Source organism: Mastomys coucha, unplaced genomic scaffold, assembly GCF_008632895.1.
Source record: "Mastomys coucha isolate ucsf_1 unplaced genomic scaffold, UCSF_Mcou_1 pScaffold6, whole genome shotgun sequence".
In the NCBI taxonomy this organism is placed as follows: domain Eukaryota; kingdom Metazoa; phylum Chordata; class Mammalia; order Rodentia; family Muridae; genus Mastomys; species Mastomys coucha.
Window position 1 is genome coordinate 48,537,561 of NW_022196912.1, and position 15,373 is coordinate 48,552,933.

General features: G+C 40.3%; 1 protein-coding gene and 1 long non-coding RNA gene across 2 annotated transcripts in view; one reads left to right on the plus strand and one right to left on the minus strand.

Moving 5' to 3' along the window:
* Positions 1 to 15,373, minus strand: part of LOC116079745 — a 53,922-nt gene that overhangs the window by 27,119 nt on the left and 11,430 nt on the right. The window lies entirely within an intron of this gene.
* Nampt (nicotinamide phosphoribosyltransferase) overlaps positions 1 to 15,373 on the plus strand; it is a 34,986-nt gene that overhangs the window by 14,281 nt on the left and 5,332 nt on the right. Inside the window, exons 4-9 of the mRNA XM_031355710.1 lie at positions 191 to 319; positions 5,380 to 5,538; positions 6,234 to 6,370; positions 9,836 to 10,061; positions 11,511 to 11,630; positions 14,231 to 14,371. Of these exons, the coding sequence (XP_031211570.1) occupies positions 191 to 319; positions 5,380 to 5,538; positions 6,234 to 6,370; positions 9,836 to 10,061; positions 11,511 to 11,630; positions 14,231 to 14,371 (912 nt within the window). The remainder of the gene's footprint in view (positions 1 to 190; positions 320 to 5,379; positions 5,539 to 6,233; positions 6,371 to 9,835; positions 10,062 to 11,510; positions 11,631 to 14,230; positions 14,372 to 15,373) is intronic.

Genomic DNA, 15,373 nt, shown 5'->3' on the forward strand with positions numbered 1-15,373 from the left:
TGTTAGAATGAACTTACTCTCACTTTTCTGAACAAGTCAGGGGAAATTCTGTTTTGATCCATGTTGATCGTAAATGGTAGGTGTTCTTAGCAGAAGCAGCATGAATTTAAAGAGCTGGATTGGTGCCTAAGTTGTTATCTGAATATCACCTGTTGACTGACTGAATGAATGTATTGTTGCCTCCTGCCAGAAATACGATGGTCATCTCCCAATTGAAGTAAAGGCTGTTCCCGAGGGCTCTGTCATCCCCAGAGGGAATGTGCTGTTCACAGTGGAAAACACAGACCCAGAGTGCTACTGGCTTACCAACTGGATTGAGGTGAGTAGGGTTTCTGCTTTTTTTTCAGAATTTTTTTTTTGGGGGGGGGAGAGGGGGAGGGTTGGTTGGTTTAGTTTGATTGTTGTTTGTGTGTGTATGACTGAAGATAAGAGATCATTGAACTAAGAATCTGGTGAGTTTGCTACTACTAGTAAAGCTGTGTAATCTACAGTTAACTCGTGATTCAGCTTTCTTATCACTAAATGATAAATGAAATTGGAAAAAAGACAAATGTATTCTTAACAGTATGTTTAAAATATATTTTACTAAGTTGACAGAATTTTAAATGTTGTTATACTTGGTTGGGCCATCAACTAATGGCAGGCCTAAAAAAGCTAGAAAAAGGTACAGTAGGCTAAAATATAAGTTTTAATTGTCTACGCTGTATAGTAAAACTTTGAACTATGATCTGGAAGTCAATGACAAGGAATCTTAGTTTGTGTTCAGAGGTTTTGGTGGTACCAGAGATGGAACCCAGAGCAGGACCTTGTACATGCTAAACACATGCTTGTTGCTCTGAGCTGTATCCCCCACCTTGTAGTAGAATGGTTCCTAACCAAACTATCTCAACTTGTACATTCAGACTAACATTTTATCTTCAAAGCCAACCAAGCACATGGACAGTGCTTGAGGTTATTCAGTATCTCAATAGCAGTCAATGAGGTTATTTATTATATCAAACACACACTCTAAAACAAAATTGAACTGTTTTGGTGTTACATTAAAGGAAGAGCATGTTCATGTTCAAATTTGTAAGTAGTGTTTGCTGTGTCTGGCAACATATTTTCAGTACACAGTGGGAAACTGAGCTGAGAACTGGTGAGAGTAGGGATGAATTTCTTCAAAGGATACAGAGACTGTGCCCTTATGGTATTATTTTAGTTTGCAACTGAGTAGTCCATCGGTAAGCCCCATAGTTAGCTTTCTAAAAGGTAGATAAAGAGTAGAGAAATGGTAGCTGGAGGGACTTAGTGGCTAAAGTGGTTGCCTCACAGTCTTAAAAACATGGGAGTCCAGATTCCAAGAACCCTGCTAGGTGGGATTGAGAGACCCTGTCTCAATGAATAAGATGGAAGAGCAACCCTGCATGATTCCCACCATGGAGCTCAGGTACCCACCTGCATATACATACACATACTCCACACACTTGAAAAGTGGAAAAGGAGGGAAAGTAACTGAAGAGCTCACCTTGTCCTTTAGAGCTTCCCTTTATCGATTGTCTTCTGAGAGTGACGATATTTGGTATGTTTTACTTAGAAACCACAATGTGAAGAAAAAAATCTAAGTCTATCAGGCAGGTGAGAATGGTGGTTAATAAGCGTATTTGCTTAAGAATCTAAATCCCACTATTGTCCATAACCACACAGAAAGCTGCAGGCTATACACACCTGCAACGCCAATGCTGGCTAGAGGTGGGGGGACGCACAGGGAAATTTCCAGAGCTTGCTGGCAGTCAGCTTCACCAAAACTCAGTGAGTTCCGAGTTCAAAAAAGAAATGTCCATCTCCTCAAGGGAGCAAGGCAGAGGATAGAAGCAAACACTACTTACAAATTTGAACATGCTCTTCCTTTAACGTAACACCAAAACAGTTCAATTTTGTTTTAGAGTGTGTGTTTGAAATAATGAATAACCTCATGGTCCGCTACTCACCTGCATGAGGACTGGTGCTAGGAGAAACCTTAGTTCTTTCAAACCAGACTTCCAGCTAAGTTTAAGAGAGGCTAGGAGCTCTGGAGACCGTCTCAGGCATACGAAGGGACTGAGGAACAATCACATTAGGCCAGATACTCCCTTCTGACCAAAAAACCCAGAATAAAACCTTTGTGCTACTAAAAGATGATTTTAAAAAGATTACACTCATAAAATGCCATTTCAAAGATGGAAAGACTGAGGCCTGACAGGTGAGCAGATAGAATAGCCACACCATTTCTGTTATGCAAGTGACATGGTAATGAGCACTTCTGAAAAGCAGGGGCTCGGTTTTCTGCTAGGAAGACACTTGATCTGTGTGGGGTGTTACTGCTTGGAGAAGCTGCCTTCCAAGCCTGCCTACTTAGTAGACTGGCTTAGCCCAAACTAACTTGCCTTCCGCACTCCCCTTTGCTTCTTCCCTCTAGGGTCTTGGGTAAAGGGGGTGGTTTCACAGCAGTATTTTAAGCTGGTTTGTTGGTACTGTACGGGAGCACTGTCTGAGAGTAAATTCTCTCCTCTCAGGGGTAAGGTCAGCCTTCTGCCGTATAACACAGCTAGAGTTTTTCAGGTTGTGCATTATTTATCTTTGTCATACTCCTGGAGAGAACTGACTACTGAGCTTAATTAAAATATAGAGGTGAGCCAGGTGTGCCTTTAATCCCAGCACTCAGGCCTCTAAGTTCAAGGCCAGCCAGGGCTACATCAGACCACTCTAGGAAAAAAAAAAACAAACAAACAAATGTAGAGCTGATTAAATTTGATTCAACAAGTAAAATAAATATTTATCCACCTATCACTCAACACAATGCTTGGCACAAAACTTAGAGTGAGATATACCTTATTAGGGTCCTTTATGGGAGAGTTGCAGTTTGTTAGCTAACTGTGAATATGAATATCATGGAAAATGTCTGCTTGAGTTGGTACTAGAAGAATGGGTTATTCTGTCCTAGGAATCATAAAATTGGGGGAGGCAGCTTTTAATAGGGGGGCCCACAGAGTCAAGGGACAGTTCAGCAAAGGTGGCCATGTGAAATAAAGCTGCACTGAGAGGAATGTTTACGGTGGTACAGTGGCAAGGTCAGAGAAGACCTCCGTCCATTGGAATTGTCACTCTTTCCCGTACCTCATAGACAGCAGGCAAATGGTAATTAAACTTTGTGAGGGACTGGACATGGTGGCAGAAGCAGGAATAGAACAGACAACACAGGGAGATTCTGTCTTAATTGAAAGTAACTAACTAGTAACTGTTGGTGTTCAAGAATCGCCACTCAACCCATACAAACACTGATCTCAGTTAAACAAAAATTTATTGAGCACACTTCTTAATACTGAATGTTCAGGAGTGTAAAAGGGACTCCGGATGCCTAATTGTGCTACTAGTCTGCTCTCAGGATAGGCTTTTTATAGGAAAAAGCAGGTTCAAGAGTTTAAAGGGCAAGGAGGGGAGCAGTTGGTTTACAGTTTTATTAGCTAACCTTTAAGCCAATTGGTCCTGAATAACGTAAGGGTGTTGGTGGATGGGTGGTGAACAGGGGAGTATCAGAATATTGAGATAACAGTATGAGTATTATAATCATAACTTTTTGGCAGATTAGTAGCATTCTTCAGTGTCAGACACAAAAACCACAGTGAGCTCATACGTAGGTGTAGGAAGTGCTGCCTGGTGGTCAGCCCTGACTCAAAATATTTAGACATAATGGTTCATACTGACCTTTGATTTGAAGGATCCTAAATAAAGCTTTGTGGAGTTTCTTAAGGTTAGCAAACCTCATATAGAACATTCATACAGAACAAAACAGGGTATGAGGTCAAGTCACTTCTCTGTTGATGACTGGCAGGCATGTTATACCATCTATATGAAATAGCTGGCAGACAGGGAACAAAATGGCTCCAGGTATTTGGGGGCTGCGGGGGTAGTCAAACCATAGGATGAAGAATGGTAGAACCAGCCTAAAGCTCACATTGGACTGATACCCAGTGACAGTGGTGAAGCGCGGGTCACAGAGACTAGCACTTGGAATTTGCAGTTGCTAGTGGGATCAGAGAGCAATTCTGGGAGCAGATGGGTCAGAGGTGAGAGTTGCTTCAGCTTTGTTGTCTAGCAAACTATTCCCAGACATAGTAGTTTTACACAAGTACTGTTCCATGTGCTTTTATGATCCCTAGATGTTCCTCAGGTCTTGCTTGGATTTAAACACTTGCATTCAGCTGAGCCAGGCAGCCTCTCAGGCAGACAGACATGGGGAGAGGAAGAGAGGAGCAGACAGATGGACAAATGGAGAAAAGAGATGGACATGACTGATCACAGGAGAGCCCAGAATCAAGGGATGAGGACTGGAGCTTCAAATGAGAAGAGCTTAGAGGGCCATATTGATTCAACCACAGGGGTCTAAAGCCACAGTGGGTTTTTTTTTTTTAGATGAGTAGATTGTCATGTGTAAGATGAAATAATCTCTTTGTACTTGTTTTATTTACTGATCACTCAGCTTATATTTACTCCATTTGGTTTATAACATTTCTATCAGGAATGAACTGTCTTTTTCATCCAGCTCAGTAATCATTACCAGTTCAGTAATACCTTCTAGCTTTTTTCTAAAGTAGATTGGAAGCTGCGTCTGATAGTACACTACTAGGCTTAGAACATAAAAATGGAAATGTATCATTCTGGAATGAAGTGTAATGAATTCCCAAGCCAAATGCACCATTGTGACTCCAGTTACACATCAGCCTGAATTTGGAGTTAGTTTCCTGGGAGTCAAAAAAAAGTGAAACTGAAGAATAGTTCTTACTAGAAAGTAAGAACTTAACAATTCTAACACTTCCTCACATACATACTTCACACAACTTTCTTATAACAACCTTAGATAAAAGCTAAGCATGGGTCTACAAGTAGAATTCTCTAATATCAGTAGCCCTACTAGAACCAAGTCAATCTAAAGGACAACTTTAAATAAGTACTTTGTAGAATCTAGAGCATACGTCAGAGCTGGTTTGTGGGCCTGTTTGGTGCAAGTCCACACAAGTAAAGAAATCAAGAACAAGCATTAGGGACTTAGTACAATGTGATGTTGCCTCAATATTAACTGATCCCTCATCAGACATTCAAAATATGATTTGCTTCATCGGAGTTTGAATCAAAACTTGTGTTTGGAGTTGTCTCCTTGAAGCTTAGAGAGTTCACTTATCTCTGCTTACAGTGATGAGCGATGGACTACATCTGCAGTGTACATCCTATCTGTTACCTCAGAGAGCTCATTGAAGTTTCTAAGAGTCCAAATGTACAGAATGTTCCTTCTAAGAAAGCTATGATTTCCCCAAAAGGAGCCCAATATTTTATGTTAATATTATGGTTGTTTTTTTGTTACAGACTATTCTTGTTCAGTCCTGGTATCCAATTACAGTGGCTACAAATTCAAGAGAACAGAAGAAAATATTGGCCAAATATTTGTTAGAAACTTCTGGTAACTTAGATGGTCTGGAATACAAGTTACATGATTTTGGTTACAGAGGAGTCTCTTCGCAAGAGGTAAGGAACCAGATGAGCCTCATGGAATATACAGTGTGGTTCATCAGTGTGTATTAGCTACTTATTTTGCTGTGAGAAAGCACCAGTACCAAAAGCAACAGATGGAAGGAAGGTAGGAGAGCCTGTCATGGCAGGAGGTGTAACAGCAGGAACAGGAGGCCAAGAGCTTACAGCTTCAAGTACAAGCATGAAGCAGAGTCAGAAAACTAGACTGCCATGAGGCTTGAAACCCTTGAAGCCTCCTGCAGTGATACACATCCTCCAGCAAGACTGTCTCTTGTCTCTGCTAAACCTTCGCAAACACACCACCAATTGGGACCAGGTGTTCAAATTTCTGAGCCTGTACAGAACATTCTTATCTAGACCACTGCAGTAAGAGGCCACTCTCAACTAGAATTATCACTGGGACTGAGTTTGCTTTTAAGTAGGCCATGTCTTGCAATCCTGGAGGCATAGCAACAGATGACTGTGTATCTGTTGTGTGTCATCCTGTTCCCAGTATGTGGAATATACCTCTCAGCACATGTTCCAGTGTTTATGTGTTAGGTGGAGGGGTAGACAGACAGGGCAGCAGATGCTGATGCAGAACAGCACAAGTGCAAGGGTAAAGACACTGGGATGAGGTCCAGAAGTGGGATGAGGCAATGGGATGTTATGTTCCCTCTCTGAGTTTCGGTTTGTGGTTGATCTTCCAGACTGCTGGCATAGGGGCATCTGCTCATTTGGTTAACTTCAAAGGAACAGATACTGTGGCGGGAATTGCTCTAATTAAAAAATACTACGGGACAAAAGATCCTGTTCCAGGCTATTCTGTTCCAGCAGCAGAGCACAGGTAAAATTGAGTTTGTCTCCTCCTCGTGTTTGCTATGTGAATACTTGCCTTGCATGCACAGGGCCCTGGGTTCTATCTCTGGCCCTACAAACGAACAAAATTGCTTTCTAAAACTTGTTTGAATTTGTTATTTGTAACTCTGCAACACCTTACTTGACAACAGACCCAGATGCTAAATAAACTTTCATGGACGGTACAAATTGGATGTGCACACTTTTTACAAAGATTAGTATCCAGCGGGACTAGGATTTCCAAACCTTTCTAGTAAGAGAATTGAAGACCTTTCCTAACACTTAGCAGTTGCCATATTGGTTTTACTTTAAGGAATGGTTTTTCATTTGCTACACTGCATATGCAAGTAGATTTTTCTTCAGTAAGGGGAGCTAGGAACGCTGAGTTCTGCTTGCGTCCCCTGCTTCTCTTTGTCATCTCACCTATCTCTGCCCAGGAAATTGTCATCTGGATCTGTATCTCCAATTCTAGATGAAAAGCTATTTTAATAATAATAATTAAAAAGAAGTTCTGGTTCCTTTCATCTTATTTATTTTCTCTTACTAAACCAAAGGTACACTAGAAAATTACAATCCAGGTTGCAGCCAGTCTAGCTCTAGAGTTAGTTCCCTTTATGGTAAGTAAACAGTGTATGTAGTAAGTATGTCTCTAGTTCTTAGCTTCCTTTCCTATAGTCATTCAGGAGTGCTTAAAGGTCTATGTACATTTGGGTGTATGATCTGAGCTTCATCACTGATAACATACTTCACCAGCTTTCATGTACAGGGCAATCTGCTTGGTGCTGCAGTGAACAGAAAGATACAACGCTGGCCCTCTCAAGATAAAAATAGTACACTAGTAACAGTCTGCTCTGTTTGCTAAGCATTTTTATTTAAAGAAGCACAATTAGGGTGGAATAGTCGCAAACAAGTTGAGAAAGGTTCAAATCCATTGGCCAGATCAAAAAAGCTTGTATAGGGACAATATGTAGAATTTTGACTTCATAAAGGAATAGTAAAATTCGGTTGAACATTTTCTGAGTAATACTTTTTTATGTTTTATTGTCTGCCAAGTATTATGATAGAGTATATTCATGCTTTAGGGACTAAGGGCTGAAACAGGTATATTAAAAGTAGGTTGAGAAGTCAGGTGAGGGTTAATTTATTAAGAACCTTAATGTTGAGTGCTAACTGTGTGCACATCATATTGGCTTGTTTGTTTGTTTATTAATGCAGGGTCTCCTGTAGCCCAGGCTGGCCTCAAAGAAATAGATCCTGAAGTTTTGAGCAAATGATATATTGGAGATAGATTTTAGGTAATTTGGATAGCAGGAAAATACAAATACTAGAAGCTAGGCTTTCTAGGAAATTGTATAGAAAACAGTAGTCTTGAGGAGGTTAGGTCTGGAGCTAGATGGTTAAAAGAATGCAAAGAGGTTGATAAACGAGATAAAATTGCAAAAATAGGTCATTTGAATTGTGATACAGAATAGACTCAGCTACCATTGAGGACGTTGCTATATAGGAAGACCCCTTGAGTACTTTTACATAAAAGTTTTAAGATTAAGCAACAGAAAATTATGGGTATTTGTGTTTTTATTAGTCTGTGCCCATGCCTTGTAAATTTTTAATGTAGTAATCACATAGTAGGCTGTCAGCTGAATAAGTTTTGGAGTAATAAGCACATGAGTAAACCATGAATCTAAAGACAAGGAGTCCCCTAGGACTCCTAGGTTAAATGAAAAGGACACTGTATGCATGCACAGGATGGAAGTCTGGTGTGTTTCATGATCCTGTAATATTTTCTGTATTTGACTAAAAGCCTGCTTGACTTAACAGTGGACACAGTAGATAGCCTTGGGCGCATAATTCATCTCTTTTTCCTTCCGTTCCTCTATTCAACCACACAAAAGGAGAAGCTATCATTTTACAACAGAAGGCCATTTAGAATAAATGCTAACATCTAAATTAGCTCTAAAGCATTACTGCTATTGTAACTACTTCCTTAGAGAATTTGACTCTGCAGATACAAAGTGATTCAGTTACCCACCCTCTCCCCTCAGATTGTAGACCGGTGTCTGCCTAATCTGATGACTGGAGTCTGGGGAAATGCCGGCAGTAAAACTTAGGGCTGTGATCATAGAAGTGCTGTCCACACAGCAAGTCTGTGAAGTAGATAGAGTTCCTGTCAGTACCAGAGAGCCAGGTTCCTGGGTAATGAAGGAGAAAGGAGAGCAGCAGGAAAATGAAGAAATTCCCAAACTCCTGATGCCTGAGATTGACGGGTGTTAGGTCTGTATGCGAATAGCAGTCTTGGGACTATTGAGACTGCATTGGTCAATTTGAGCTACATAAGCAAGAATGCCTGATTGTAGGAGTTTATTCTTGCATTGTGAGTCTCTCCAGGGTTGGTGGTCACTGAGCTTAATTCTCTGACTTAAATGTCCTCTCTAGGACAGGAGCAGTTCTGATGGAAGTGGGCTTCTTGTCTGTGTCTTCCCTATAGCATGCAGATAACTGCGTGATGAAGTAGAGATGTGATGTGGCTCCTGGTTTGTAAGAAGAGTGTTCAATATGACATGACTTGTATAAACAGGCCTTTCTCAGTTGCAATGAGTATAGTCTTATAGTCCTCAAATGCACCTGCCAGCTACTCCTAACAGCCATTGACAGAAAAAAGGTATTTACCTTAGTTAGCCCTTTAGGATAAAGAGAATAATATAAAATAACTTCTGAGTTAAGTAAATATAGTTCTGTTAGTTGGCTTTCCATCCTTATCAAGGAGTGCCTGAGAAAATCCAACTTAAAGGATGAATGAAATATGGTTTCCTACTAGAAAATTTCACATTTTGTTTTCTATCTTAAATTACATTTCAAACTAACTGTTAGGATTCTTGTTCCTTGAGTACATACTAATAAAAAGAACCTATAGGTAAACTACATAACTGCCTGTTACTGGACATTTTAAGATGTAACTGCTATAGTTATAGCTATTTGACTGTATATACTGTGGTAAAGTATTAGATAGTTCCTTTTAGATAAAAGATTTTGCAATGTAAAAAAGACAGATACAATTGGTATACAGTTTGAGAAATTCATAGAAAAGTGCTAGCATCGCCACGCAAAAATGGGAGTATGTATTCTCCCAAACATCTGGCATGAAGTATGGAAGGCTGGCTGCACGTGCTTTTTACCTCACTGACTTTGAGTAGATTGAGGGATACTGAAAAAAAACTAGTTTATTATTGATTAACCTTTGATTTAAGAGCTAAGTAATAATAACTACTAAGCTGAATATAGTCAACTTGTAGTGTTAAAAACAAAAATTGGCCAAGGAGTGGTCTGGCCCAAATATTTCATTTGCCTTCTGATGTACACTTATTAAACTGGATCTCCTTCCCTGTAACCCTAAAAATGTGGTATAATGAACAGGTCATGTATCCACCTACCTAAGTAAGTCTTTTCTGTCTTCTAGCACCATAACAGCTTGGGGGAAAGACCATGAAAAAGATGCTTTTGAACACATCGTGACGCAGTTCTCATCAGTGCCTGTGTCTGTGGTCAGCGACAGCTATGACATTTATAATGCATGTGAGAAAATATGGGGGGAAGACCTGAGACATCTGATAGTATCAAGAAGTACAGAGGCACCACTCATCATCAGACCTGATTCTGGAAATCCGCTTGACACTGTATTGAAGGTAAATTGAAATGTGTATCCTTAGGATGCCTGGACACAAGCTGCTTCACTACTCACTTGTATATACAGCATTTCAGGGCTCTCTGGAAAAGTCGTCTATTTTTCAGAGTTTTAACTCAGAGAGGGAGAGCAAAAGATTTGCCCAAGGTCACACATTAATTGCAGAGAAAAGATATAAAGGCTAGTTTATTTATATATTGTCAAGTAAACAATTAAAGGCTGCTTAATGCTTCCTTATGTGCCTTCAGAATTAGTAGCATTGCCATCAGTCAGACTACTGTGGCTTATCCCACTTATTAGCAACTTTGAAGTTGTTAGAACAGGAGCATGTGTTCAGAGTAATAAGGAATACAGATAATTCAAACTGCTTTTCAAGTCATGTGTTACTGGAGATAACACTGCTTCTTAATAAGCAGAGGAAGGCCTTTTTGGTGTTCAGGGCCTGATTTGCCTTTTTTTATTATTATTACAAAGTATTCGTCACAGCAGGAGTTCATTGATGCCTTCTGTTAGAGAACTACTGTGTGGTGCTTTACACCAAAATGTTTGCTTTAATCTTATAAAAACAGAAAGAAAGAAACCCTCTGGTAGCTTTCACCATCTCTGTTGTAAAGGAGGAAATGACCTGCCAAGGTTGAGAAACCTGGAATGGGGTCCTAGTATCCAGTGAGGCCTATCAGCTAATGAGCAGATGGTACGTGGGAGCATAGATTACAGGAGGTCTTTTTTATTATGTGAACAGCCCAGTGTCAATGCCTTAAACTGAAGTATTTCACCTTTGACAAGCTTTTCCATTTCCATTGTGATTGTTACAAGAATAAGGAAAGCCATTTCCATGGACTTTAGAATCTGTAAGCAATTTATGTCAGGGAGTGATTATTATCTGAGGGGGGTGTGTCTGCTTAGCTCGGCTGTGTCAGACTGAGTTTTCCTGAACAAGTTCAAATCTGTGGTAAGTGTGATAGCGTTAGGGAGCCAAGAGCTTTGGGCAGTTGCACGTGACGTACACTTTGTTCTTCCTTTGATGGCTGCATTTCTCTCAGCATTGTGATCCAAATGTCAGACACATGTAAACCAAGCAGAGTAGACCCAAATCAAAGGCATAATTGTTAATTTGTTGTGTCATTCCCTACATTCTTCTTTAAATATGTGGATGTTTTTTCCTCGAATCTGTGTGATTTGAAAGATGTAAAGGAAAACAAACATGTTTTGCACAGCTTTAATGATGTAAATCACCTGAACTGAATGAGGAAACGGCACACCTGTTCCTAATAGGGTGAAGAGGTATTGGAAACAAACTTTATATAATTTTACACATGGTTTTAAGATTAAGTAATTGAATTTTTTACTCCTCAAAATTGTTTTAACAAGGAAAATATTTTTTTAGCTCAGGAAGCACCCCTACCCTGTCCCTGACATGTTACTCATGTCGTGTGTTTTTCTCACACAGGTCTTAGATATTTTAGGCAAGAAGTTTCCTGTTACTGAGAACTCCCAAGGCTACAAGCTGCTGCCACCTTATCTTAGAGTCATTCAAGGAGATGGAGTGGATATCAATACTTTACAGGAGGTATGTGTTTTACACGAATGTCCCAGTAACAAAGTCCCCATTCTTGAAACAGCTCTTTTTTATTCATGGTCTATTAAATTTTAAATGCAGTTGTGAGTCATAATTAAAATGTCCCATAGACCTAGCCATAGACAATTCTTCAGTTGAAGTTCCCTCTCATTGTAACTCTTGGCTTGTGTCAAGATGACCACTGAAGGTAACCATCTATGACAAGTAGTTTTCTGTTGATGTAAATAAATACATTCATGGGTACATGAAGAATAGCTTAAATTGGTTCTCAAAGCAAAGCAGGTAGAAGAAACCCACACCTAGAAAATAGTGCCTGAGTTTTTCATGTTGGGAATAAGTCTCCTGTGCTTTTAGACACAGGCAGTGGCATTCATCTTAGCAGTTTCTACATTCGCTAGACAGATTCTTTAATTTTGGTAAAAAATGGGGAGGGGTGCTTTATTTAACAAATTGCCACCTTTCCTGGACTGCCAGCCTCCCCTTAGCGTTCCCTGTCAACATTCGTCCTCCCTAGAGCATCCTGCTCTAGCTTCTACTGTGAAGACGCCAAAGATCTCGTGTGTAGACAAAATAGAGCACCCTGTGTCTTTTGGTATCTTGGGACTTGATCTCCCTGGCTGCCATCAGCTTCTCTCCAGTAGAATGACTTTCTAATATCATTAAAAGGAGGATTTGTTTGAAGTCTGATAGATGCCCAAGGTTTTCATTCTCTAATTGTGCTATCTTACACTGTCAGGTCAGTGTGTCTTTCCCTTCCCTGCAGCTGTCCCGCATCCTTATCTTGGAACCCTTCTGTCTACATCTCTTGGATGTTTCTATGAATTAAAACTTAAATGAATTACAACTTTGATATAAATTACTTTTTTGGTATACATAAATACATAACATGTGAAAAGCACTTATACAATGGAGCAAAACTGTGTGAATGATATTAGCAGATAACTAAATCCTAAGGGCTCCTGAGCCAACTTAAATATGTATGAAAGTTCTGTATGAAATATGAAAATGGTTTATGAAATAAGAGTAATAATTTGCCCACTTACTTACACTTTGATTTTTTTTTTCTTCTGATTTATTTTTGGTGTTTTTTGACTTTTTATAACTTTGAGTGGAGAAACCTTAGCTGGCATACAGTGATGTACAGTTCAGCTCTCCTTTTCATGATTGTACACTGGGTGGTGGGTCTGAAGCCATTTACTCTCCTGCCTCTCCATGGGAGCAGCCTTCTCCCTGCTCTCTTCTACTTGCGTTTCATAGTTACCTCAGTGAAAACTCTTTGTTTGGGTAATGGGGGTGGGGGTTGTTTGTGACCACCACAGCCTACAGTAACTCTCAGGAGGCAAGAAGCTAGTTCATTTCAGCACAACAAAGTAGTTGTTGATTCAGACTTCAAGAGTCTGACTGAATAGGTTAGGCCTTTTTTAAGTACAGCACAATTTGAGGAAAATTTTTTTCTGGAAATACTAACTCAATCTTAAGACATTCTGTAAAGTACCTGTGCCATCTTCCATAAACATGTGATCTGTAGATTGTCACAAGGATAAGTTCTGTAGATTGGCGAGCTTATAATAAGGGCCTGGGAAAGGATGTGATGTGGGCTCAGCCCACAGGAAGTGCCGAGGTCACCAGGCTGTGAGTCACACCTGCTCCTAGCCTTCTGAGCAGAAATCAGGTGATGGACCTCTCTCCCTTTGAAGAGACAACCCTGTGTGTTCCCGAGCCTGGTTCCTCTAGTGCTTATCTGTGAGCACAAGGATCTCCATGCCTTCCACAGAGCACAGTAATAGACATAAGACCAAATTTGTATAAAAGCTAAAGGAATCACTTTAGTAAAACAAACTAATTTTACATTAATTCTTATTGGAAAAAATTTGGTTTTTAAAAAACCCACAGAAAAATTAGATGGTTGGATTTTTAAAAATGATTGAGCTTCTTGGTGTTGGATGCTATTTGGGATTTCCATTCCTTTTACGTTGAAAATCAAGAGAAAAGATCAATTTAAGACTTAGTATGTTCGGAGAACATATAAATGATGTGTGGGGAGAATGAAAATGATTCATTTTAAGGCTGTAACTGGAGCACCAGGCAGGTTAAAATGACCACTATCACTGCTGTTACCTACAAACAAGTATTACATGCTCTTGCCAATTGTATATCTGTTACCTGTGGCTTATAATAATTGTTACACATAGTAACATAGTGCACTGGGATTTATTTGTGATGATTAGAAATCCCTAGTGTGTAGTACTTTGGGGCAAATATTTCAGCCTTGTTGATGGCGTTGGGCAGTGGTTTTTGAGGTGGCTAAGAAAGAGAGCTTACAAAACCTTAAGTGTATATAGCCAGTCTCCTTACGCCTCTTCACTCCCGCATCCCAATCACAGTGGCCACTGCAAGTGAAATCTCCTCCCATACACCCATGATTAACATGGCCTTTCTCATCCTGAATAGGACTTTAGAAAGAAAATGTGTTCTGTTATCTGCCTAGGCCTATAAGTATCTAAGTATTGAATGATACAAAACAGCTGTAGGAGTCTCACACTATTGTCCTTGGAGAATAACCTCCATCATCTTTGTTTTTAATCATCTAGATTGTAGAGGGAATGAAGCAAAAAAAGTGGAGTATTGAGAATGTCTCCTTCGGCTCTGGCGGCGCTCTGCTTCAGAAGTTAACCAGAGACCTCTTGAATTGCTCCTTCAAGTGCAGCTATGTTGTAACCAATGGCCTTGGGGTATGTCCTTCAGCTTTCACTCTCCTTACTTGTGTGTATCTAGGAAAAGTACAGTGAGTGCCATAGTCAGAGGACAGTGTGCTGCTGGACTGTCAGAGTTGACGGACACCCTAACTTAGAAACAGGGAAAGAAAGGTGTCAGCTGGTAACGAGAGACGTGGGAACCAATAAACTGAATCATTTAAGGGAACGGGTATTGATCTCTCTCTTTGGAGAGTCATTTGCAGTGTATGGTATATTCCTTTGTATGAAGAAGTTGGTTCTGTTTGAGTAAGGTTAAGATTGTAAAGATGATCAAGTTTGTCACTGTCAAGACCCTATTATGAGAATGGAGTTTGAGCTTCTGGTTTGATACCAGAATCTTTTTCGGTGGCATAGTGTAGCTGGTCAGCCATGCTTTCGTATTTCATCACCTCTTAAAGGCTGAGTGAGGAGTCTGGAGTAGGGTCAGGGAAAGCTAAAAGCCCCAAAGAACAAAGCAGGCATGATGGCCCGGCAGACAAAGGCTCTTCTTCCCATGCAAGTTCAATCCCCAGAACCCACATAGAGGAGGAGGAGAAAACCAGCTCCACAGAGTTGTGCTTTGACCACCTTCACATAGGTAAGCAGTGATTATAAAGAAACCCTGAAGAAACCCTGTGTGCTGTGCCCACCTTCCTTTGGAGAGTCCTGAGACTGTCTTATTTCTTGCTCTTCCATTGCTGGTGCCTTCTGCTTGAGTTTACCCCCCACCTTTCTGGGCCTAAAATACACATTGTACTGTCTTCAGATTCTTTCTTATATCTAAGTACACTGTAGCTGTCTTCAGACACACCAGAAGAGGGCGTCAGATCTCATTATGGGTGGTTGTGAGCCACCATGTGGTTGCTGGGATTTGAACTCAGGACCTATGGAAGAGCAGTCAGTGCTCTTACCCACTGAGCCATCTCTCCAGCCCTCTGTCTTCAGATTCTTTAAGTTATTTTTTGTTACTGGTCTGAGTCAGGGTCTTGCAGTGGGACC